Source organism: Drosophila arizonae, chromosome 4 (genome assembly GCF_054131065.1).
Source record: "Drosophila arizonae isolate 15081-1271.41 chromosome 4, UAZ_ARI_1.0, whole genome shotgun sequence".
NCBI classification, from domain to species: domain Eukaryota; kingdom Metazoa; phylum Arthropoda; class Insecta; order Diptera; family Drosophilidae; genus Drosophila; species Drosophila arizonae.
Window position 1 is genome coordinate 10,754,118 of NC_142924.1, and position 25,644 is coordinate 10,779,761.

At 42.4% G+C, this 25,644-nt stretch overlaps 6 protein-coding genes across 14 annotated transcripts in view; 4 read left to right on the forward strand and 2 right to left on the reverse strand.

The window, feature by feature from the left end:
* The first annotated feature begins 84 nt into the window (after nt 1-84).
* On the forward strand, nt 85-5,194 carry LOC108613107 (uncharacterized). 2 transcript variants are annotated; one of them, XM_018006342.2, is made up of 3 exons: nt 85-277; nt 3,766-4,715; nt 4,791-5,194. In XM_018006342.2, exons 1-3 carry the CDS (start codon nt 85-87, stop codon nt 4,947-4,949), a joined length of 1,302 nt encoding a protein of 433 aa, XP_017861831.1. In that variant the 3' UTR covers nt 4,950-5,194. The 2 variants fall into 2 exon arrangements, with proteins under 2 accessions (XP_017861831.1, XP_017861832.2); XM_018006343.2 differs by lacking the exon at nt 85-277 and adding an exon at nt 1,110-1,433.
* On the reverse strand, nt 5,007-8,185 carry LOC108612284 (uncharacterized). The gene is made up of 3 exons (XM_089467399.1): nt 7,872-8,185; nt 6,628-7,503; nt 5,007-6,568 (listed from the first exon to the last, which is right to left on the reverse strand). The coding sequence occupies exons 1-3, from the start codon at nt 8,052-8,054 to the stop codon at nt 6,005-6,007; spliced, it is 1,623 nt and encodes a 540-aa protein (XP_089323525.1). The 5' UTR covers nt 8,055-8,185; the 3' UTR covers nt 5,007-6,004.
* Nucleotides 8,186-8,286: 101 nt separating this feature from the next.
* LOC108613114 (uncharacterized) lies at nt 8,287-14,470 on the forward strand. Of its 7 annotated transcripts, none has more exons than XM_089467396.1 (10): nt 8,287-8,811; nt 9,778-9,892; nt 10,085-10,231; nt 10,305-10,471; nt 10,689-11,069; nt 11,446-11,699; nt 11,767-11,972; nt 12,238-12,764; nt 13,508-13,642; nt 13,705-14,470. In XM_089467396.1, exons 1-10 carry the CDS (start codon nt 8,729-8,731, stop codon nt 13,907-13,909), a joined length of 2,220 nt encoding a protein of 739 aa, XP_089323522.1. In that variant the 5' UTR covers nt 8,287-8,728; the 3' UTR covers nt 13,910-14,470. The 7 variants fall into 7 exon arrangements, with proteins under 7 accessions (XP_089323522.1, XP_089323516.1, XP_089323518.1 ...); XM_089467390.1 differs by having other exon boundaries at nt 10,169-10,231; nt 11,767-11,983; nt 12,291-12,764; XM_089467389.1 differs by having other exon boundaries at nt 8,288-8,811; nt 11,767-11,983; nt 12,291-12,764.
* On the reverse strand, nt 14,225-14,978 carry Trmt112 (tRNA methyltransferase subunit 11-2). Its single transcript, XM_018006356.2, has 3 exons — nt 14,761-14,978; nt 14,602-14,703; nt 14,225-14,533 (listed from the first exon to the last, which is right to left on the reverse strand). The coding sequence occupies exons 1-3, from the start codon at nt 14,836-14,838 to the stop codon at nt 14,339-14,341; spliced, it is 375 nt and encodes a 124-aa protein (XP_017861845.1). The 5' UTR covers nt 14,839-14,978; the 3' UTR covers nt 14,225-14,338.
* Nucleotides 14,968-17,523, forward strand: Ilk (integrin linked kinase). 2 transcript variants are annotated; one of them, XM_018006340.2, is made up of 6 exons: nt 14,968-15,107; nt 15,167-15,262; nt 15,563-15,728; nt 15,790-16,191; nt 16,253-16,396; nt 16,455-17,523. In XM_018006340.2, exons 2-6 carry the CDS (start codon nt 15,174-15,176, stop codon nt 17,013-17,015), a joined length of 1,362 nt encoding a protein of 453 aa, XP_017861829.1. In that variant the 5' UTR covers nt 14,968-15,107; nt 15,167-15,173; the 3' UTR covers nt 17,016-17,523. The 2 variants fall into 2 exon arrangements, with proteins under 2 accessions (XP_017861829.1, XP_017861828.1); XM_018006339.2 differs by having other exon boundaries at nt 15,012-15,262.
* A 695-nt stretch (nt 17,524-18,218) lies between these two features.
* The window catches only part of Eip78C (Ecdysone-induced protein 78C), a 49,427-nt gene continuing 42,001 nt past the window's right edge, over nt 18,219-25,644 (forward strand). The window contains exons 1-2 of the mRNA XM_089467369.1: nt 18,219-18,822; nt 21,535-21,737. Coding sequence (XP_089323495.1) covers nt 18,728-18,822; nt 21,535-21,737 — 298 coding nt within the window. The 5' untranslated portion in view covers nt 18,219-18,727. The remainder of the gene's footprint in view (nt 18,823-21,534; nt 21,738-25,644) is intronic.

Sequence of the window (25,644 nt, forward strand, 5' to 3'; positions counted from 1 at the left end):
ACTCGTTGGTATTGTTGTTGCCATTCCTGATTTGTTTTTAGCACTTTAGAACGTTTTCGTTTCGTTTTTGCCATATTCGCTGCAATGACATCGTTGACATTGTGCTGCTCGCGTCGTGCGGTCGCTGCCAACGCCTACGTCAGCATCAATCGGCGGTCTATTCAAACACTTCAAAGGCGCCAACAACAGCAGCAGCAGCAGCAGCAGCAACAACAACAACAGCATTGTAGGCGTTACAGCGCAGCTGCAGCGCCTAAAATCAATGCAAATCTGGGCGGTAAGTGGAATATATTATTCTAATTTATTATTCTAATTACGCGTGCAATTCTTTATTATCTATGCGCTATGTTTTATATGCCTATCTTTAGCTTCCCTTTACTTTATAATTGACGCTCAGCTGACAGTTGTTTGTGCATGAAATCAGCTGTTCCTTATAGATATTTTGCTTGAGATATAATACCTGAGCTGTTGTTATTTAATGCTACCCACGTGTAATCAATGAAATTTTGTTTATTACTCATAAACCCAGAGAATTTGTATGAACAACTTTTTAAAAATTTTTTTTTTATCGTTTTTTCTATTTATACAATTTAAAAATGTTTACCCTGTGAAGTTTTATATTCTATCGTTTATAAATGTTTAGTCAATTTATAAGTTTCTAGTAAAATGGATAGCGTCTTAGGAATTGTATGACAATGTTTATGGAGCTGTATAAAACTTACAAAAAAAGGTCTAATATAAATACAAAATTTGAAATATTTGAAAATCTATAGACTATTTTGAAAAGTAGAAAAGTAATACACGAAGAGTCACGCTATTTTCTACGCCATTTGAATTACGATCGATAACAAAATCAAGTGCTCAATATGTCCAATAATGGATCATATCACATTTATATCAATATATACTATATAATATTCAATATTCATTTATTTCATTTCAATTGTCTACTCCTCCATTGCTCCAATTAGTGTTCCACTTCGCTCACTTGACTAATGAGAATTTGATTGTCTAATTGAAAGCACATTCAACACTCGAAACACTTTATGTGCTGCCCCGAAAAAAAAACACTCGTTTAGCCCCAATTAAGAGTCGAAACAATGTTCTATACGAATCGAAATAGGCGTTGACAAATGGCAAACATTTAATATTATTTCTTATAAATATATTTTTATATTTTATTTATAAATCTATATAATTAAAAAAAATTTTTTTTGGCTGATTTCTGTTGTTCTGTCCAAATTCAACGTTAAAATGTGCAATGCAAAATTTGAAGTGATTTAATGTGTAAAGTGCAGCCAGTGTTGGTAAAGACGCAACAATGGCGCCCGACAATTTGACCAATGAGAGATGTGCAAAAGCCAGTGCTGTAAAACACGCACAGAGTATATCACTGATAAAGAGGCCGACACGCTTGGCGCTATTCCGAATCGGTTAGTAAGGTTATCGGACAGATATATACATACATATATACATATTTATGTCTGTGTATATTTGTTTGCATTATTTCGTATTGCTTAAGCTGCACGACTTTATTGTGCTCAAGCGACTTATCAAATTTCGCTTTCATTATCGCATATTCAATGGCTGGGCGGGGGCGTGGCACTTGTCAAGAGCTTAGCAACACATTAGGTGACATATTTTGTTAAGGCTGTACTGTAAGTACTGTAATACCGTAAGTTCCGTCATCCCATAATCAATGAATCGAACACATTTATCAACCCATCCATCAGTTGTTATTTGTCTCGTAATTAATTCATCCATGGGCTGCCAGTGTGGGCGCCCTATTCAAATGGATACCAAGTGAAGTTCAAGGTCATTAACAACAAGCCAACAGCAACAACAACAAAACACAAATGCTCACACAGCCCACATCAGACACGAGCGATGGCAGCAGCAGCAGCAGCAGCAACAGACTTGAACAATTCAAAATAAAACTGGAAATACAAACATACAAACACATAGCTTAATAATAAATATTTGGCCATACACACGCACACATATATGTATATGTGTATGTTCGCTTGTAGCTGTAGTAGTTGTAGTTGTTGCTGTGCTGCGAGCCCCCAGCGAAATAAGTTGCTAGAGGCAAATAGAAAGCGACTAGGCGACAAAGCAAATACACTCTCTGTTTCTGGAATGAGTCTAGACTCTAGAGATAGCTATAAGTATATAGTATATACTACTACTACTAGTAGTAGGTATATAGTAGTAGTAGTATATAGTAGTATAATATTATTTATGTAGGTAGTCTCATCCTATGCTGTTAGTTTAGTTAAAATTTCGAGTCTTCCTTTTGCTTTATTCTGATTAGAAATTTGAATTATTTTTTAATTAATATTATTTTATACATGAACTTTATAAAATACATATTTTTTAGATCAATATATAGAACATAAATAAATTTATGTGCATATTTTTATTTTCATTGATTTTTATTTATGCTGAAATTACTTTTTACATAACCCTTAGTTATCATATATATTTTAAATTCATATTTTTTTTTACATAAGGTATTTTTTATATTACTTAATTTATGTTTAAAAATCAATTTTTTTCTATAATTGTTTCTTATTATTATATCATAATTTTTTTTTTTATATTTATAATTTAATCAATTGTATAGGCATCTTGTTTATATGCCAATTATTTAATTTATATATTTTTTTTATATTCACAAGTCAAAAAATAATTATTCATATATTTATTATAAATCTATAATTTTGTGTATACAAAAGTTTAGTTTTTATATAAAAATTTGCAGATTTTATATAGTTGATTGATTTTTTATTTTATAATTTATATTCTTTATAGTTTTTTGTCTTGTAAAAAGTATTTTAATTTAAAATACATGTATGAGAATATCATACCATATATTTTCTTTGTTTTATGCCTGGCTCAAAGTCCGGTTTTAAGAAGAGATTGCCAACCCGGGAAGAATATATATAGAATATATATGTTATAGGTACATTTTAAAGCAGGTTTGCTTTATATATTATTTTCTTATTAGAATCGCTTACTTTGAAAGCTGCTCGAAAACAATATTTGACTAGTCTCTCGCTAAATATGCATATGTAAATTTGATAGGCTTCACTTAGACTGTAAATGTATTTACACACATATGTTGTATCGTAATACCCAACAGTTCAATATAATAAAGCTCTATAGTCCATTCATGTGTAACACATTTCGTGACATATTTCACTAACTTAATGAGAATTTATAAAAAGAAAACATTATTCGTGTGCTGCATAATAAACTAGCCAAACATACATACATATATACATACATATATCTTTATGATACATATATCAATACAGAATATCGAGACACACACACACATACTTACACAACTGATAAGTCTATGCATATATGTATGTACACGCGCCTCTCTAGCAATTTCGGGCTTTGCCAAAATACAAAAAAAAAAAAAACAAAAACAAAGTAAATAAACAACAACAAATGGAAGCTACGATAAAGAGTGAGCTCTTTACCTACCGCCGTCCCCCCTCTCACTCTATCTCTCTGCCTCATTCATACTCACTCTCGCGCTCTCTGTCCCACCAGAGATCGTTGTATTGGTGAGCATTAGCTTAATTATCAGACCGGCTGCTTATGGTGCCTTAGGGTTAACCATTAGTCGCTTGCCTGTCTCGCATCTGGAAGCAACACGTCGTCTCCTGGCGCTCGCCTCTTGACTTTGGATCCAAGTCCAGTTCCCAAATTCAATTTCGTTTTCGATTTCGATTTGCTAATATTTTACAGTGCTGTTCGGCTTATCGCGTATGATGTCGAGTACGTGTCAGAAACTGGTGAAGGTGGAGGAGTCGCGCCGCTTCATGATCGACTGCTTCAAGGCCGTCAATGTGCCCGAGGAGCATGCGAAGGCTCAGGCCGATCTGCTGGTGGCCGCCGATCACCGAGGTCACTTCAGCCACGGCATGAACCGGCTGGAGATGTACATCAATGATCTGGCCATCAATTCCACGGATGGCGCTGCCGTGCCCGTGGTGCTGAAGGAGACGCCGGCCACGGCTTGGGTGGACGGATGCAACGGGCTGGGCGCTGTCGTTGGCAACTTCTGCATGGATCTGGCCATCAAGAAGGCCAAGAATGTGGGCGTTGGCTGGGTCTGTGCCAAGGGCAGCAACCACTACGGCATGGCCGGCTGGTATGCCCTGCGCGCCATGGAGAGCGGCCTGGTGGGCATGTCCATGACCAATACATCGCCGCTGATGGCACCCACCAATGCCAAGGAGGCGGCGCTGGGCACCAATCCGCTCTCGCTGGGCGCCAACGGCTGTGGCCAGGATCACTTCCTGCTGGACATGGCCACCACAGCCGTGGCCGTGGGCAAGATTGAGATCCAGATGCGCAAGGACGCCGCCCTGCCCGATGGCTGGGCCCAGGATCCCGAGGGCAACGTCACCAACGACGCCAAGCTGGCCTTCGAAACGGGCTGCCTCTGCCCCCTGGGCGGCACTGAGTTGACCTCCGGCTACAAGGGCTACGGCCTGGGTGCCATGGTGGACATCCTGTCCGGTGTCATGTCCGGCGCCAACTACGCCACGCACGTCCGCAAATGGACCCACACGGGCGCCAACTCGGCCGCCGATCTGGGCCAGGTCTTCATCGCCGTCGATCCGAACAGCTTTGCGCCCCAGTTCGAGGAGCGCATGAGTGACTTTAACTCCATTCTGCGCAGCACTAAACCGGTGAGAACTGCAGCTGGAAGTGCTTCCAGTTAGAGACTAACTAAATTCTCCTTCTCCCCTCCCCCCACCCCACAGACGAATCCTGAGAAGCCCGTCCTGCTCGCCGGCGACAAGGAGCAGAATAACATTAAGGCTGTTGACCAGGCCGGCGGCATTCAGTATCTGGAGAACCAGCTCAAGACCTGCGCCGCCCTAGCCGAACGCCTCAAGGTCCAGCCCCTGAGGTTCATCTGAATCGAGAAATCATATCGAGCACAACCCTTATCAAAATAACACTTTTTACATATGACGTGAATTAAATTTGCTTTTGCATTTGTCTTGACCAAAGGATTTGATTAGTGCCTAAGTTCCTCGAGTACAGTTTACTTTTTATATACACATTATATATATACGTATGTTATATATCAGGCCTAGCCTCCTGATACATGGATATTATTGATCGATCGATTGAGAGCTAATAAAAAACTGCCTAAACTGAATTGAATTCATGTTCATACTTATTTCATTTGAATAAGTAATTGTTGGATTGCCTTGATGCTTATGATATACACACGCACATAAACACATACATATATGATATCAATAAAGTATCTGTAAACTGTTTGAATAACTGTGTCTTTTACTCCTAACGTAATATTCACTTGAATAACTGAATTAATGGGGATATAAATATATATGATATGTGTATAGTATAACTAGCCTGACTGAACTAGATTTGCACTGCTATTTCACTATATAAATTCACTCAAAGAAGTGAATTTACATTTATGATATATAACTAACATAACTCTACTAGATTTGCACTGATATTTTTCTATAAATTCACCTGAATAAGTGAATTTATAACTGACATATACCTAACAATTTAATAATTTATATCTGAACTGCCTGTCCTTGATTTTCATTCTATTTTCACCTAACAAAATATTCACTTGAATGAGCGAGTTGATGCATATAAATATCTAGGATAAGAAAAAATTTACTCTTATCTCTACTAGATCTCCAATGTTAATTCACTTTATAAATTCACCTGAAATATTCACTTAAATAAGTGAATTGATTCAGTCTGATATGTCTGATATGTCTAATATTCTAATGGAAGTTTGCTTCCATATATAACTACTTAAACTCATCTAACTGATCTTTCAGTCACATCTCAATCAATTTAAAAAAACATAAGAAAAACTAATAAATTCTGCTACCCGACTTTCGAGTTTTTCTTTCGTTAGCTTTGCCAACTACTAAGCTGCCTATAAATATACTAGGTATGTATATCTTCTAGCTCTAGTTCACTTTTCCTCCGTCTTCTTTGGATTATGCAGACTGCATTGGCTGGTATGCAGGATCAATTTGATGGTGTTCATCGCCTCCCGCTGGGCATCCCGCCCGGCTGTGGCCGACTCGCGCTTGATGCGCAGCTTCTGGAAACGGCATTGGGTGTCGAAGAGCAGCGGCACCTTCTTCATGCACGGACTAACGATCATGGCGGCGCGCAGCTCCTCGGCATTGTCCGTCTTGCTCATGGACTTGATGAAGTCGATGTGGCGCTGATTCTCTTCGGTCAGCTTGCGCTTCTCCTCCAGCAGCAGCATGTTCTGGGCCTGGGCCATGGCCTGCTGGCGCCAGAAGTTCTTCAGGCTCTTGTTCAACATGACCAGATCCTCCTCGTTTAGGTCCACGTGCTTCTTAATGTCCAGCGTTTGCAGCGTGAAATCGTCATCGACCGGGCCCACATCGATGGGCTCGACCACCTCGCCGCCCACAATGATTTTCTCGGACTCCGTTTGCAGCTTGCGACAGGTGATGGACAGGGCGAGCAGCAGCTCGCCGCTCTTCACGATCTTCTCGAATTTCTATGGAGCAGAGGCGTCGAATGAGGTTGCGAGTCTGTGATGCCGAGTGGCGACTGTACCTTGGTCAACTCGTAGCACTCAGTGCTGAGTATGCGCAGCTTCTCGTGCGTTGTGATGCGATCGGCATGCATGCGATCCTCGATCTTCTTGCGCACATTCGAGAAGTACTCGAACTCCAGGCGCAGATCGTTGATCGTCGCATTATTCTCCGTCTCGACGCGCAGCGTGTCCTGCTGAATCTCGTGCAGCATTCCGATGTACTTCACCTCGTCCTGGTTCAGCTTCTTGGTGTCCTCCACGAACTGCTGCTGGCGCTCGGTGAGCATCCGAATGCGCTCGTATTTGTGCACATCCAGATCGGTGCTGTGGAGTGCATCGACGAACTCGGTCAGCTGGCGCTGCATTTGGTTCATCTTGTTGACCACCTGGTCGCGTATATCGAAGCGACGTGCGATGTTCTTGTTCACGTAGTCGTCGCGCTGCTCCTGGTAGATCTGGTAGTCCTCCTTGAGCTGATCGCGCGTGTAGAGGTTCGAGGCGTGGATGATATTCTCGCTGTTCTGGTGCATCGCGTCCACCTCCTCGGTGCGCAGGTGCACCTCGTCGTAGAACTCCTTGAGCAGATCCTCCGCCTGCTGCTCGTACATGTGCTTGTTGCACTCCAGCATGGCGTGGTAGCACTCGCCGATGTGATCGATCAGCTCCACGGTGCGGCCAAAATTACGAGCATGCTGCTCGTTGGTGTGCGCCAGATCGGCGACCAGCATATTGATGCGATCGTTCTTGTTCTCAAGAATGCGCTCGGCGTTTTCTCCCCACTGCAGCAGCTCTTGTCGCAACTCAATCAACTTGATTTGCTCAGCTATGGCGTTCCATTCCTCCATGCCGCGCAGATCCATGCGCTTGCCAATCTCCAGCTCAGTACGCAAGCCATGCTACGGGGGAAGGCGATTCTTTAGAGTAGTTCAGAAAGAGAGACAAAGACAAAGAGAGAGAGAGAGAGAGAGGGAGTGGAAGAAAACTGAGAGGGACTGAAAGTGGAATAGAAAAAGACCGAGACGATAGGATCAGGTGGAAGTGTGACAGAGAGCGAGAGATAGAGAGAGAGAGAGAGAGAGAGAGGGAGAGAGAGAGAGAGAGAGAGAGAGAGAGAGAGAGAAAGAAGAAGAGTAGAAGGTAATTGGGAGAGAAGGAAGAGAGAGAAGAAAATTTAAAGATATAGCTAAGATATTCAGGGAGAGACAGAACGAAAAAAAGAGACAGAGAGAGGGAGAGAGATGTCTTGCAGCTCTACTCTACTTACGCGCAAAATCAACATTTGCTCCTCCATTTTCTTCTTGCGCGCTGCTTCTTTCTTCATCTGCTTCTTTTCGGCTCTGGTCGGCCCCTTGGGCTTTTGCTGCTCCTCTGCCATTTCGTCCAGTGTATCCTGCAGATACGTGTCTGTGATACGCGTAATGCGCACTTCCGGCGTATACACCGACATTTTGTTGGCCTCTCAATAAATATATTTTGCCCAAAAAGTTCGATATGAAGTTTCAAGTATTTGATTGTGCTATGTTTGTTAATATACTGAAAATTTGGTGTCAGCTCACACTTCAGGTGGCAGTCAAAGCAAAGCTCAGCCACAGCCGTTACATTCGGAGCGTTAACCAACACTGCAGCGCGACTGGAGCTTGGCGCCAAAGTGAAAAGCTCGCTCCCGCGCAGCATCTCGGCGAGCGGGCCAAGTCAGTAGACGTTGAAAGCTGGCCAAGCGCGGTTCGTTCGTTGGAAAAGCGGCAAGGACGAAAAATCCTGGCACTAACGGCACGCCGTGTCTGTCTCTCAGTGTGTGTGTGTGTGTTTGCGTGTTTTGGTTTTTTTTTTTACCCGGCTGCGCCTTGTAAACAAAAATAACTGTGCTTGTTGTGTCTGTGTGCGAGCGACGGAGCGTGCTAGTGTGCGACGTTTCGGTGGTGGTTAACAACCCCCAGCAACGATAGGAACAACAACAATAGCTACAACAGCTACAACAACTACAAAGCTCGTAGTGGCAAGGGCAAATCCAGCAAAGTTTTCGGGGTTGCAGACAGTTGGCAAACAAGCTGCGAATATCCGTTTAAATAGCCATAAATATTCAACAAAAATAAAATCGAAAAAAAAGCATAAAATTCAAATATGAGCGATGCAGGCGGTACGAATGGCTATCAAAAGATGCCGCCCGGTTGGGACTGCAAATATGATCAAACGACGGGCAACTGGTAAGCAACAGCAACCGCAACAGCAAAAGCAACTGAAAATGCATAAAGCAAACGTCATAAATATTTATGCATGCACACAGAGAAATGAGAAATGAAATTGCATTGAAATGTGAGCTGAGGGCTGAGGGCTGTAGGCGGCAAATTTCCATTGCATGCTTTCAGGCGGCGCCTATTAAAGCTGTGCTCGGGTGTAGCATGACAGCCGTTGGGGAAAGTTGATTGCTGTGAATTTTATTAAATGTCAAGTGACTGTGAAGTATATATATATATATTTTATATACATTTTTGATAGCCCAGCGGTTGGAAGGCCTGCTAACGTGTCTGTCTACTTGGCCAAAGGCAAACTGTAAAAATTCCATTGCATACTTTTAGGCAGTGCTTGAAATCTGCCTGATGTAACTTTTGCTGTTGTTCTCTAGCGTTGTCTTGACGTGCTATTCATTATGCCAAGCACAACACTTGATGTCAATTGGCCTCATTGTCGCATAAACTGTGTCACTTCCGCCTTATGGGGGCTTCACTCCAACTTGTGAGCTACTTGCTCCTCTTTGCTCTCTGCTCTCACATTTGTTTGCCTTGGCTCTGTGTGCAATTAAGCAGCGACTGTCATACGTTAAATTCAAGTGTGCACTTGTCAGGAGTCCCATGTCATCTCGTCTCATTTCGTCTTGTCTCGTCTCTCGCAATCACAGCCCCCGATTAGCTGTCAAATGTGAGTTGCTGCTGCTGCCATTTGGCAGCTACTTGGCACGTGTCGCTGTTTAGGTCTCGTCGTACCCTTTACCTTTACCTTTACCTTTGCCGTTACCCAGAGCATTTTCCCCAAATGTACCATCATTGAGAAATTCACCACCAGCACCAGCCGAACCGGAGGCCGGCCCCGTGCCGTTGCCGGCAATCAACCCTTGTGTGCTAGCATTTTATGGCCTTTGATTTGCAGTTTTTGCCATTTTTATGTCGTTGCAGCTATTACATAAACTATCTGACCAAGGCTATGCAGCTGGAGGATCCGCGCGCCGGACGCAGCAGCTACAAACAGTTGCAAAACGAACGCTGCTCCACAGAGTCCATAGCTCTGCAGGTGAGCTCATTCAATGCAGTTTCAGAGTGTATTCGAAAGCTATCACGTTTTTATAGCATACTTTTACGCGCTGCATAAAAGTTGTAAAATTCATTGCATACTTTTGAGTGTTACATGAAATGTTTTATGCAATTTTGTATTGTTTTGCATTATTTGGTTTTTCCGTTTCTCCTCTCATTTTGTCATTTGTAGCCCCTGGCGCAGCACTCCCATCACAGCTCTCCCTTCCATGTGGTACATCCCAGCAACAATCTAACCGCCGTGCGTGCCTTCCAGGAGCGCGCCTTACACAATCTGTCGACGAGTCCGTTGCTCTCCGCCTCGTCGCGCGGACAACTGGTGGGCACTAGCTAAACAGTTAAATGCGGGCGCTTTCTATAGCTTTCTGTGTTGTCTCTTATCTCTGCCACAGGAGCTCTCTTCGCCTCTGCCTGTGCAGCGTGCCCGCTTGCCCTCCAACATGTCGCGTCGTTCCACCATTCAGGAGACCTCGTTCAGCGATACCCAGGCCGTGGTCACCAAGATACAGAACATGTTTCCCACAGCCGATGAGAATCATATACGGCTATTGCTGAAGCGGTAAGCCGAGAATATAGTATATATGTATATATTATATACTTTATATATTAATATCATTATTGCTAAAGTAATTCCTTGCTAATCTATGCATATGTTTATGTGTATTTATGTCTTCTCACACGCTGCTGCTTAATGCACCCACACACACACACACACTATCTCCCTATCTCTGTCTCTCTCTCTCTTTCTCACTTATACACCCGCTTACTAACGCCAGCTATTACAATCGCGAGGCTGTCGTCATCAGCGCTTTGCAGGTGGAAAAGCATCCCGTTACCATGCCTGGTCCATTCGTCACGCCTCCCGCCCAGCGTCACTTGTTCCACAGCAATTCCGCTTTCTATATGACACCACCGGCGCGCCGCCTGGACATGGGCGCTAGTCGGGCAACGGTTACATCACGCACGGCCAGTCCCCTGCCCGGCGGCCGCTTCGGTAGTCTCATGAGCATGCAAAGCGGACACCAGCCCACAGGAGCAGCGGGACCGGCTGGAGTTGGAGCTGGAGTCGGAGTCGGAGTGGGGGCTGTGGGTGTGCATGGCTCGCCGCAGTGGCGCAGCTCACCGAAGCCCCACTCCTCGCCCAAAATGAAATTGAGGTGCGATTTGGCCAGAGATTGAGCCGTAATTGCATGCCAATGCCAAATGCAATTAGCTAATGGCAAAAGCGAGCTCAATGTTGTAATTAGCCAAGGGCAAATGGAAAAATGGAACGAGTTTATTTGAATGGGAATCTGAACTTTAAGTTAATATTTATTTGTCTGAATTTGAATTTTGTTTAACTTTAAAATATATATTTTCTATCGCTTTACTTAGCTTTACTAAAGCTTAACATTCTATAAATCTTAGCTCTACTTTTTATTGCTCGTTCTCTTATGATTCCTTATGTAATTTAATTTAACTTTTAATTCTTTTACAATATTTACTCAATATTTATTTTTAATTTAAAATAATAGAAATTTTCCCCCACTTCAGATACATGAAGAACATATTCCCCAAGGCGGATGAGATGCTGCTGCTGGACATCCTGGCCAATGCGGACAACAATGTGCAGTTCGCCTCGGAGAAGCTGATCTCGCTGGGCTATGTCAAGCGGGACATGCAGCAGCCACACAGACCCAACAATCGACCGCCGCAGCTGGAGTCGGAGCAGCAAGCGGGCCAGGAGCAGGCGGTGCAGCATATACCGCTGCGGCCCAAGGAGTACACAGCCGAGCAGAAGGCAGAGAGTGAGTGGCTTTAGTTAGTGCTTCCCCTGCTTCCAACTCAACTCACTCTATTCCATCCCCCTTCCAGTGGAGTCACAGCTCAAGCAGAAGTATCCGAACATAGCTGAGCGCATCATTTTGATGGCCTTGGAGTCGGTGAACTATGCCGAGGATCGGGCCACGCAAATCCTGCAAATCGTGCAGGATGAGGATGAGCAACGCAACCAGAAGCAAACGCTGAGCAAATCTCAGCCTGCTGCAAGTGAAATGAAGCTGAAGGTGGATCAAGTGGATGCCACACACAGGTGCGTAACAGCTAGCTGTTGCTATATACACATACATATATATAGCTATATAGACACCTATCCAAACCCTTGGGTCTGCCTTTACTGCCGCTGCTGCTGCTGCTGCTGCTTTATTCGTTTTGTTAATCGATTGCCCATTTTCTTTGTAAAACTTTGTTGCTGCCTCAACCACCAACAACAAACAAACAAACAAATAAACACCTTTGCTTGCTTGCTGCCACGCCCCCACCACATCGCCATCAACATCAACATCATCATCGTCATCGTCATCATCATTGCCATTCTCTGCATTATCATCAATGAGCAGCAGCAAGCCACATAAGCAACATCGCCATTTGCCATCCATCAATGTCATCACACCCTCCACGGCCACCACACAGATCATCCTGAGCCATGAGCAAACGCCGGAGCAGGTGCCAAACGAAGCTGCCTTCCAGCCGGAGTCGGAGCCGAAGGCTGACACAACTGCCTGCCAGCCGCAGACTACGTCTGCTTCCAGCATTTCCGGTGCATCCACGCACTCGTATGCCTCGCCTCCACAGTCGCCCACGCGTCCCAACTATGAACGTTTGACCACCAAGGGCATGCTAGCGCGTTCCAGCTGCTACAACAACAGCAACAACAATAGTAATGGCAACAACAATAATAACAACAACCACAACAACAACAGCATCAGCAGCTATGCCTCGTATAGCACATCGATGGGATCCTCGTCTGTTTCGGCCAGCTCCATAGTGAAGGCATTCGAAAGTCGCGCGCGCACCAAAACCGATTCACTGAAGTATGCCTGCCCGTTTAACCGTTTGCCGTTGACTTTGTACAGTTGTGCATGTTTATTCTTAGCTAGCCTTGCTGCATGTTTATTGAGTTAACTTTTATTCAACTCTATTTGTTTGTTTGTTTTTGTTTTTTTGGCATGTTAGAATTCATTAACCCAATACCAATATGTGTATATGCGAGGGTAGTATGAAAAATTTGCGAACTGAAGGTGAAATTAATACAAAATTTATTGAAAAACTAAAAAGGATAATAAAAAAAAAAATAATAATATTAATTATGTTTTAAATAAAATTATATTAAAAGAATTTTATTATTATTCAAATTATACCTTTAGTAAAATTATAAAATTATTTTTATGAATTGTTTAAAAAATTTTAGATAATATTTTAATCTATAATAAACGAGATGAAGAAAAAGTTGAATGAATTATAAAATGTTAACTGAAAACTAAATTAAATTTCTTATATAAATCTGTTAAATCAAAGAATAAAATTATAGATGACAAACCTTAATATTAATTTAATATATTAAATTTTTAAATTAAAGTAAAGTGTAATATTAAAATTAATTTATAACAAAAATGACACTATGATGATTGAAAAATAATATTATAAATTAAAACTTTATTTATTGGAACTTAAAATTTCATTTAGATATATAATTTATTAGTCAGTTCGCTAATTTTTCATTTATATATAAATTGCACTTTAAGCATAAATATAAATTCTTTTTTGTCTCTCACAGACAACGACAGCATTCTTCCCAGCTGGACAATGAACAACATTTGGAATCGGGTGAATTTCAATCGCTAATCGAACGAATGGCAACACTGGGAGCCAATCCACAGCTAGCCAAGGGAGCCGATGAGAATCTCTTGCTGTAAGTCTACCAGAAATCTATAAATTGAATATCATTTATCAATATTATTTTCGATTAAACAGCGCCGACTATGTCACTTGGAATGGACCAAACACAACGCTCTGTCAGAAGCAAACACCACGGGGTCCAGATGTTGGCCTCATAGGCGGAGAACGTGGCTATAAGGCAGTTGGTCGAAATGGGGAGCTCTGCAAAGGCCCCAATAAGGAGCTGAGCAAAGGGAGCATCTATGCGCGCAGCAAAGGCGCCAACATCAAATGCAATTAGTATAAGCCTGGCAGAGATTCTTCACGTGCCAAAAAATAACCAAGAAGCTCTCGAACTTGACTTCAACTACAATTTGCTCCCGATGTGTTCCCTATATACGCGATACATATTCCATTTATATACAGATATATATATAGATCATACGTACATATGTCTTTTCCATGCACTTACAAATTCCATCCACAAATCCAATTGATTATTTTTTGGTGTTCGTATTGAAAACTTTTTGCAGCTTAAAATATACTATAAAACGATATTTAAAAACTCACTTAAAATGGCTTTATTATTGTTAATATTTATTAATATATGTAAATATATTTTTAAAATTATTTATTTACTTTTTATATTTATATATATAAACTTTGTATTACTTATTACATGGACTTTTATTATGTATTGTATTTTTTATTTATTTCTATTTGCATCGAGCTAAACTTCGTCCTCGTTTAGCAGCATATTGGGTATTCCATCGGTTATTGGAAACACGCGGCCCGTTTCGGGACATTCCAACTGTCCCTCTAGCACATCGATTTCGAAGAGTAGATGATGCAGCCGCTGTAACAGCTGTTCGTCCTCTGCCACATTGTCGGGCTGCGCTGCTGGAATGTCGTCTGCTAGTTCCGCCTAAAAGAGAATTTGCAGATTAGTCAAGGAATTTCACTCAAGAGATTGCAAATGTATTCTCCACTCACCACCTGCGCGGCGCTATAAACCGCTGACCAATCCAGTTTAGGTAGCAACCGCTCTATAAATACCGGATTGAATTCACTTTCAATTACATCCTTTTTGTTAATCTGCGCAAAAGATTAAAGCTCGTGAAACAATCAATAGCAGGTAATCCAACAACTCACCGTTAGCTTCAATGGATAGCCCACTTTGACGCCCTTGATGGCCATCGAAGTTAAAAAATTATATGTGCTTAGTTTCATAGTGCGGCTTTAATACTTTTGAGATATAACAATAAATGCTTTACAGTTTAAATATATACAAAAACGCACGTTTTAAGCATTCACTGGGCAACGCGTGCACAACAGCTGTTTTTTCGTCGCTTGCCGGTCACATTGTGCAGAATATCGATAGAAATTGTTTGTTCCCAGAATGTTATCGCTGCATTCAAGCAATGTGACCAGCCAGCAGCACAATAATAGAGCCAGAGCAACAACTGCTGCAATTTTACGATTTTTAAACGTTTCTAAATGTAAATAAAGTGCAAATTGTGCTCCAAACATTATTAAAGCATATAATATACATTTGTAGTGCAATTATGGAGGATATTTTTCACTGGTGCCGCGAGGGCAACTCAATTCAAGTGCGCCTCTGGCTGGATGAGACCGAGCATGACATGAATTTGGGGTAAAAGCGAGTTAAAAGTGTTTAAGATTAGTGCAAATCTAACAAATTGAGCATAAAATATGCTTACTTGTGCATAAAATGTAATAAATGCTTGCAAATTGCCATATTGGGCAATAGTCGCCAACCAATTGGAGCGTGACGTCATGACTTATTCTTGTGTTGTGTAAACAAGTTGCACACATACAATGAGACGAAAATATGTGCGTGTGTGTATATAAGTGCGTCACTCTTACGCTCTGCCTTTGCCGCTCTCGCTCTCGCTCTTGCTCTCACTCTCTCCCTGCATATTTGTTTTTGCAGCGATGATCACGGCTTTAGTCCGCTGCATTGGGTCGCCAAGGAGGGGCATGCGAAGCTCGTGGAGACTCTGCTGCAGCGCGGCGCTCGTGTGAATGCCACGAACATGGGCGATGACATTCCCCTGCATCTGGCCGCCGCCCACGGACATCGTGAAGTAGTGCAAATGGTGAGTTCTTAAATACCCTTTAATAATTTATATTGATTGATTGAATCTAATTTTGATGTAGTTGCTGCGCGAGCGCTCGGACGTCAATGCTGTGAACGAGCATGGGAATACTCCGCTGCACTATGCCTGTTTCTGGGGCTATGACATGATCTGCGAGGATCTATTGAACGCGGGCGCTCTGGTCAGCATTGCCAACAAGGACGGTCACACAGCTATAGACAAGGCCAAGCCCAGTTTGGGCAAGCGTATACAAGATCTGGCCGAGAAGAGTGGCCAGGAGCTGAAGATCATCAGCTTCAAGGAGCAGAGCTGGATGGGCATGAAGACGCGCTCACGCGATGCTACTCTATCGCGCTTTAAGGGCATCAGCTTGGGAGATTTGGACTTGCACACAAAGATTGCAGTGACGCCCTCTGGTGAAACGTGGCGTGGTCGTTGGCAAAAGAACGATGTTGTAGCCAAGGTGGGTAGAAACTAAATGCTGAATGGCATTGATCTTTATTTGAAATTTGTATGATTAACAGATTCTCGCATTGCGTCAATGCACTTCACGCATTTCGCGTGACTTTAATGAGGAGTTTCCCAAGCTGCGCATTTTCTCGCATCCCAATATTTTGCCCATCATTGGCGCCTGCAATTCGCCTCCTAATTTGGTGGTAATCAGTCAGGTAGGTCATATCAAATACCACATCATTCAGTCCCATATAAACCCACTTTCCTTTCCAGTTCATGCCACGTTCGTCGCTTTTCAATTTGCTGCATGGCGCATCGGGCGTTGTCGTGGACACCAGCCAGGCCGTGAGATTCGCCTTGGATATTGCACGTGGCATGGCCTATTTGCACTCCCTGGAGCGTATAATACCCACATATCATCTGAACAGTCACCACGTGATGATCGACGATGATTTGACGGCACGCATTAACATGGGTGATGCAAAGTTTTCGTTCCAGGAGAAGGGTCGAATCTATCAGCCTGCTTGGATGTCGCCGGAAGCGCTGCAACGTAAGCCGGCCGACCGCAACTGGGAGGCGTCCGATATGTGGAGCTTTGCGCTGGTTATCTGGGAGCTGACCACTCGCGAGGTGCCTTTCGCCGAATGGTCGCCCATGGAGTGTGGCATGAAAATTGCACTGGAAGGATTGCGTGTCAAAATTCCGCCAGGTACTTCGTCGCATATGGCGAAGCTCATATCGATCTGTATGAACGAGGATCCGGGCAAGCGACCCAAGTTCGATATGGTTGTGCCAATTCTAGAGAAGATGAACTCCAGCGCAGTCAAGGCTTAGAGGGAAAACCCACGAAATTACCAAGCCAAAATGTGCCTGTTTACAAAAGTGTGTGTAGCTAAAAAATGATAACAAAATGGAGCCACAGGAAGTGCTTCCACGATGTGTTTTGCCAACTAATTATAATAACAATTTTTTTTTTGTTAAATTACTCAAAACTTAACTGAATCTAACCGAGTGCCTTAAAAACTTACGGAACATTTACGCCATTTTGAAAATGTCTACAGGTAATAAGAAGCTTTTAAGTTTTCTATTGTGTTCAATGTGTCTCCCTTTTTCTACTCTTTCCCTTTTACACGGTGTGCAGTAGTTTGTGTTTCGTGCTGCTCACGTTTTATGTTCTTATGAATTTCGATGGTAATGCTTGGACAGTGCTCGATTTTGTATTTTGTTTTAAGTTCATATATACATACACACAATTAACAGTTAAGCTTCTAAACGTACGTATTTATACAGCATATATATTTGTTACTAATGATTAAACGAAATTTGTGTACCTACAAACGAATTTGAAAAAATGCTGTTTGATTCTCACGACAGCTTCTGCCGCTAAAATGCAAAACAACGAAAGCTTTCTTTGAGTGTGTGTGTGAGTGTATATGGTGTGTAGTCAGCGTGAGCAAAACGGCCCTGACCTGATTTCCATTATGTGCACGCCATTCTGCAGCGCGTGGGCAGCGCAGCAGCAGAGCAATGCAGCGAAAAAGAGAGCGAGAGCAAAGATGAGAGCCGGCGTAAGCGCGCAGCTGTGAGAGCGCACTACTTTTTGAGTTTTATGCAAAAGCAGGTAGATTCACATGTATAAAAATAATATTGACTTGTGGTAAATTTAAATATGTATTAAATATTAATGAAAATCGACTAATAGCAGACAAATGATAGCACTTGGTGCTGTGGTTAGCTCGGAAGTCTTACGGCAATTTTCGCCGCTCTCTTTTCGCCGTCTTCGCCCTGTCGGCTTGGCTGTAGGTCTCTCTGTTTATGTTTTTGCGGCACCGTTATATACTTGAAGTTGCTGCTGTGCCGAAGCGGCTGCTGTTGTTGTTGTTATTGTAGCGGCGAGCTTAAACCATGTGATTGTTTTGCTAGCTCGCTCTTCGTTCAACGGCATATCCTGTGCCCGCATGTGTGCGTGCGTGTATGTGTGTGTGTGCCGCTGCAGCTTTAAAAACTTTTGCTGCATTTTGTTGTCGTCGTCGCCATCATCATCGTCGCTGTCGCTGTCGTCGTGCTTTTCGGCCCAGAGGCTGGTCGCTCGGTCTCCAAACGGCAGCGGGCAACAACGCTGCAGTGTCCAAAAGCCGATTTACAGTTTTATATGCCAGTTATGAGTGCAACCAACAAACAGCGACCGCATTTCCGCAATGGCGAATGTGTGCACAAAAACCAAACGCAGTGAATCACTCCAATTTCGCCAAAGATAATAATTAACAGTAAAAATACAGAACTTTGCTTAAGAAAAGAAAACTAAATTTCGCTGCAGTCGCAAGCTAAACGAAATCGCCGCAGTGAAAGTGAAAAAAAATGGAAAAAATTGATGGCATCTTTTAGGCGCAGCGCATAAAAGATTCACCCCCGATTTTTTGGATACTTGCGGTCGTTTCAGTTGTTGTTGTTGTTGTTGTTGGACGCCCACCTCCCACAGCAGCTGTTTAAATGTATTTGAGTGCTTGCAACCAACAGCGGCCAGCCCCCTTGAGGGCCGGCAATCCATGGAGTATTCAAACTCTAAATGTTTGAATCATAACGAGCCAATACAAGAGCAATCACGGCAGCAGCAGCAGCAGCAAAGCGAACAGCAAAGCAGGCAAGTGTTATTTATATATATATATATATTTATATTTATATATGGGTTTATGCATATGTATGTTGCATGTGCCCCATTTTAATGGCCACACCTGAGCTGAGCACAGTTTTTATGCTCTATAGTTTTGTGTATTTTTTTAATTAACCAAACAATCGCCCAGGCACGAGTGTGGCATGTGGCAAGTCCTTTGTGTCGCAGTCACATAATTTTGAAAACTTTTCAACAACCAGGAGCTGATGTGGCTGCTGTCGTTGCTGCTGCTGCAGCTGCTCCTCATCATCATTCATTTGGCTGACGAGTGAGCCACTAACCTACATCCTGCCCCACAACATGGCGCTGCTATTGTTGTTAGCCGGCATGCCACGCCCACTTGCACAATGCTAGTTGTGCGGGTGTTGATAAGCGAGAAAATGTGAAAAGTGGCAGCAGCAGCAGCAGCATCAGCCGAGAACGAGATGCCTCGAAATAAACGTTGCCAGGCCGTCGCATAACAAATGATGAGATTGTGCCGATTCGCTGCTAAAGCCGTTTGCCCCATCTCTATGCATAAATCAAAAGTTCAATTTTGCACATTTCAGCAGCAGAGCAAAGAGAAAACACACACATACACACACACAGACAGAGATGGATAGGCTCCTTGGCAGCAACTAAAACGCCACATGGGCAAATATTTCACTTCTGCTTTCGAGCAGCGCATCGAAAAGCGAAAATATTGTGACAACATCAGCAACAACAACAACAACGGCAGCAACAACAACAAGAAGAACAAGAAAAATCTCTAGTTTGAGTGCTTGTTGGGACGCTGCACTTGTGTGAAGTGCATAACAACGTGGAAATATTGTAAAAGCAAACTACACGATAGTCTGAGGAAGAGAGACAGAGAGCCAGAGAGAGAGAGAGATATACACAGTGACAGAGATAGATAGAGAGGGGGCATTGGTTGGGACAGCAGGCAATGCCAAATGCTTGGGCTACAAAGCAAAATGCAATAAAGCTCAGCGACGGCATAGAACACATCAAACGTGCTACATGCGACATGGGGCATGCCGCAGCTGCCGGAGTGTCACATCCTGCCGAGCTGACCATGCAAACAGTATGCATATTGATTTTTGAAGTGCTATGAGTTGATCAAGAGGCATATGCATTGAGCGAGAAACTAAAGCATAAAAGATTTTTAGAAATTAAAATGAAATTAATATAAAATATTTGTCGAAGAATTCGAAATTATCTAATTGATTTATTCGCTCGACTTGTCTAATAGCTACAGGGTATTTTCGTAGTCAGTCCTAAACAACTGTTTGTTCTTGTTTTTGGCTGCTGTCAAATGCAAAGGATGCCACAAAGCGAGTCGGCTTGTGGCTGCCCGTTTGACTAGAGTTGCCAACGTTCGGCTGTGGCCACAACTGCACTGCGCACAGAAGTAAGCTAAGGGTTAGAAGCCTAGAAGGCAGCATACTGTGCGTATACGTCATGTGCGAGGAGTTAGTTTGAAAGAGAAGTAAATGTGGAAATATATAGATGGATGTATTGTAGTTATAAGATAGAGACAACTATTGACATTAGTTAAGCTATTTCGACAATACGAGTAAAGCAAACCGTTGCTTAGGAATAGGAGCTCCAATTTAACTCAAACTAGGCAATCCCCTTAAAATGAAGAGTTCTTGCCATGGCAAATTAAACAGATAGATATTGATTAGTAAACGTAAAAGGCATTCAATTGGAATTGCAAAACAATTTATGCAAGCTTGCTAATTTCTATAATTTATGCAGGGTCAACAATGCGTATACGTAATGTAAGAGTTCTGACTATTAAAGCGAGGGAATTGTATATGAAATATTAAATAGATAAGCATGAGGAAGGATTAGCATGATATACATATAGCAATTACAGGTTTTTTATTCAGAATTGATGTACAGTAGAAAACTAAATGCAGCAGCGTATACGTAATGTGAGAGTTCTCATAGGGGGAGGCAACAATTTACGAGTACTGAGAGGCCTAAATATCCAGAGTTCATACTAAACACAAAAATATAAGTTTGCGTAAGCCTACCTAATTGGTAGATTAAAATTCCCCAACAACCTAGAAAACTATAAGAGAAAACAACTCAACTTTAAGAGCCTTAAGCTAAAGCTGAACAAGAATTCAACTTTCCACAGCCAACTTTCAAGTTCTATTTAAATCCTCTCTTTGGCCATTTATTTTGCTGCTCGAGCTCGACAGAAACTATCGATCAAAGTGGTGCCTCAAGTGTGGTGCAGTGTGGTTGTGGCTGTGGCTGATATTCAATAAATTCTCTCTCCTTCGAGGGAAATGGCAAATGGAAAATGGCCAATTACGTGGCATAACGAGCCAACTGGAAGAAGAGCAAGCAAAAGTATGCCACTCCATGCAGAGATGGGGTGGGTTGGGTTAGGGAGCTGTGCTTGATATCTAACCCTTCGATAGCAGCAATAACAGCAACAACAACAAGAACAGCTATTCTGACTGGCCACTTTTCCAATCAATTACGTGTGGTGGGGCCTTTGCTGCGAGCCAATTGACAAAACGATAACAATTTCGCGTTGGCTCCATAGGTCAATTGATTGCGCTTAAGCGACGGCATTCCACTTAATTTGACATTGAATATATATATTTTTTTAGCATATAAGCTTAACTCTCTCTCTCTCTCTCTTTATCTCATGCTCTGTCTCTCTCTCTCTCTCTGTTTCAGGCTACCCTTGCTCAACGGCTATTTCCCAGCAGTTAAGGAAACGACAGAAAGCGCAACTGCAACTGCACCTGGCCAGAGTCAACGTTGCCCCAATACACCGCCCACAACGCCCAGCAGTCCGTTCCGAGAGCCGCCTCAGAGCCCCTCGGATGGTCAAACCTCGTCGCTGAGCTCGCATTCGGCTTCCAGTGACATATTGTTGGGTAAGTCCCAAATGCGCTTATTTTAATTAATGTGCCTATTGTCATAGTGGAACTTAAGAAATACTCTTGCTTAACTTTATGTAACTTCTTATAACTCTATAACTTTATAAAATGTGAGCAAGGGGAACTTTGTGAGGGATTTCTATTAACAGAATTTATAATGAGTGTGCATAAAGTCTATTGATTTATATCAAGTAAAGATATTATGACAATGCTAAAAATCTTTCATAAATCTCTAAATTTATATATACTTTAAAAAATATCTATAATTCTCTCTCTTTAATTCTTTAATACCAATGGCTTTTCTATTGTTGGCATTATCTGATCTTAATTATTCGATATTATAATTTTTTTTTTTTTTTTTTTTTTTTTTTTTTATATTTTAATTAAAACTATTCCGATTTTACCAATATACCCTGCCTAACAAACACACTCTATGCAAGGGTATTATAAACGTTTGTTAGATTTTGCTTGCAAATCTTCTTATTTTTCTTGGGCTTTTTTTCCCCCTTTCCTGTGCGCTTTGGTTCTGTTATTTATAGCTGCCCGGTTTTCCCTCACGAAACAGATCATGACCCAGGAAAGGAACGCCAACTACAACAGCAACATCAACAACAACAACAACAGCAACACATGAAATCGCAACATTTTATTGAGGTTGCTGACATTCAGGCAAACGTTGCACATGCCTCTACTCATGCCACCCGCCCAGCCCCAGCCCCAGCCACGCCCCTCTACAGCCTCCTGCCAACTGTGCTCCAAAATGTCTTTTGGGCTGCGCTTTTGGGTTTTTGGGGGCTTCAGTTTGGGTTTCGTTTTCGGTTTCGGCTGCGCTGCCAACGCCAGATAAACAGCCGCTGCAGCAGCCGGAGGGTGTGCCACAAGCAACGTTGTGTGCCACATGGCCCATGTGTGGCAGCTGCTGCTGTAGCTGTTGCCTTTCTGTGTGTGACATTTATATGGATTTCGTATGCCATGCCATGCGACGGTGAATTGTGGCACGAACTGCAGGCAGTTGTCTCTACTCCTGCTGCGGCTGCTGCTGCTGTTGCTGTTTTAGATGGCTATCCCCTTGAGGATCCTGCTGCCAGGCATGTTGCAGCCACATAAATGGCCTGCCAGTAGCTGTGATAAGTGTCTCAAAGGCAAAATGTCTTTAATCGATTTGTCTTGACTGAAAAGAGAATTATTTGCATCATTTCAGCTGCAATGTGCACATAAATCAAAAAGAAGATGTAAAAACAAAAAAAAATATTCAATTTGTTAAAATAATATTATATTTTGATAAAATTTTTTAAAATTTACAATATCAATTTTTATATGAATTTAATTTAAAAAATTGTATTTGTAAAATTCATATTATTATTATTATAATTATTATTATTTTTTTTTATCTTTGGTACTTTGGTATAATTTTCAATATTATTTATGATTTCTACTAATCAAACGTCTTGAGGTGATTTTCCCAAAAGTATGCTATAATATTGGATCTATAATTGCTTAGAAAATAGATGAAAAGCATGACAAACTGTTACAGCTAACTGAAGTTGGCCGGGGCACCCAAATGGGCAAAGTTAATATAAACTATGATCACAAAAGGGTTTCTGGAGTCTCTCGTATGTCTTACATATAGTAAAAAAAAAACCGTACATATAAGAAAATATATATTTATGTGAGACATAAGTAATACAATTTATTTTTAGCTCTTGTAGATTTGGTATATTTATAGACTTTCTATAGAAATTCTATTAAAAATGGTATGTATCTATTTAATATATATTCTATTTAAAGAAGGTTGGCAGCTATGCCAAAACATCGCCGTAAGACGAGCATTAAGTTCTTAATTACTTTAAATTCCGCTGATAGACCAAGCACAGATCAAAGTGGCTCTTCCTACATCTTAGCCCAACTAAAAGCCAATTAATTCATGCTTCAAGTGTTAATTTACTGCGCCTACTCGAGAACTTGTTTACAGCTTTTTAAGCTATCATATCAGCGCAGCTCCAAGCAGCAACAAGAACAAGCGCCATCTAGTCAACAGCAACAACAACAAGAACAACAGCAACGACAACAGCGACAACAAATACAGAAGCTATGGAAAAATATGTGCAAAGTAAACAAGAATTTAAGAATCTAGCAGCAGGGGCATAATAATGAGCAAATAAATAAAACTAAACGCATTTGCGCCACTTTGTTGCTGTTGTTGTTGTTGTTGTTGTTGCTGTTGCTGCTGCCCGTGACGTTGCTCAAGTCATTGAACTTAGAGACAAGCAAATAAAAACGCAAAAATAAAAATAATAAAAATGAGTAGCAGCAGCAGCAGCAGCAGCAGCAGCAGCAGCAGCAGCAGCAGTCGACGTCGCGTTGATAAGTGAAATGCAATGGGCGCATGCCAGCAATGGGCATGGTCATATTGGCATAGGCAATGGGCACAGCAACAGCAACATCAGCAGCAACAACAACAACAGCAACAGCAGGCCACGTGGTTGCGGCGAAGAGGGCGACCCGCTTCAAATAACTCTCACTCAATGCACACACACATCAACACACACACGCATACACGCACACACACTCTCTCGCACGCCGTTTCGCACTCTCTCGCAGTTACACTCACAGCGATTACACAATCTTCGCCTGCAGCCAGCAGCGGCAGCAGCTGCGCCAACAAGCGGCATTTTCATTTTTCTCTTCCTGGTTCGTTGGCGTCGCCGTCGACGTTGACGTCGCGTGTCTTATGGCGTCGTCGTCGTCGTCGTCGTCGTGTGTGTGTGTGTGTTTGTTTGTTTGCAAAGATCAGGTTTTATCAGGCAAATGCAATCGAACATGTTACGATTGTTGGGGGCGGTCGGCGGTCGGGCAACGCGTCGGGCGTTTGCTTCGGCTCTAGCACGAAGCATTCCCGTTGCGCCCGTCTGCGCGCGTTCTTCGCCTCGTTGACTTTTCGCTTTCGATCCTCGCTGCCTTTGCTGTTTCTTGTTATTTACAGTTTCTGCTGCTTTCGCTGCCGTTGGAAAAATAGCTAAACTAGCCGCAGTTGCGGCCGACGCCGTTTTGCCACACGCTGATCATTGACTTTCGTTGCTTCTCTTTTGTGCCAGGCATTCGTCATGGAAAATGTGTGAGGCGGTTGCGCCATGGCGACCGTTGCGAAATGTGGAAAACTCTGCGCGCACAGCACTTGGCTGACTTTTTGTTTCCCCTATTTATTTTGTTTTGCGCTTCCTTTTGCGTTTTGATGGGTGCGTGAAGGAGGTAAATAGTGAAGTTACAGAGACAGCAAGATTAGGGCTTGAAGTGGCAAACCTATAGACTTTGATGATATTTGGATAATATTTTAAATTATTTATTAATTTATCCTAACTTAGTGCTCCAGTTAGATAGTTGTTTTAATTCGAATTTTCTAAATATACATACAAATATATATATAGATACATACATATTTACAATCAACATAAACTAGTTTGTGCCTTCTTTGCACTTCCAGTAATTATGTAGACTCAAATTCTCACTCATTTGCAACTGTTTCCTTTGCGCTCTGTCTCTCTCTATCTCTTTCGTCTAAAAAGTTCTTTCCGCTATGTTGCGGGCGTCCGCGCACTGCTCAAAATCTTTTGGCACCAAAACTTGTTTGCCACTTTCTACTGCATAGCCACAAAAACAACAACAAGAACAGCAGCACCAGCAGCAGCAGCAACAACAACTACGTCGAGTGCAATATTTTTTCACTTCCGCATTGTAGAACTCCCGCTCGTTCGCTGCGCTCTTGCTCTCTCCCTCTGGCACGCTCAAAAGACGCGAAAGGTTCTTTGACTCTGCTGCTCTCTCCTGCCATTTTGCTTACGCTCTCTCTTTGAGTCAATGTCTGTGTGCCTCTCTCTGTCATGCTCTCACGCGATATTGCAAACTT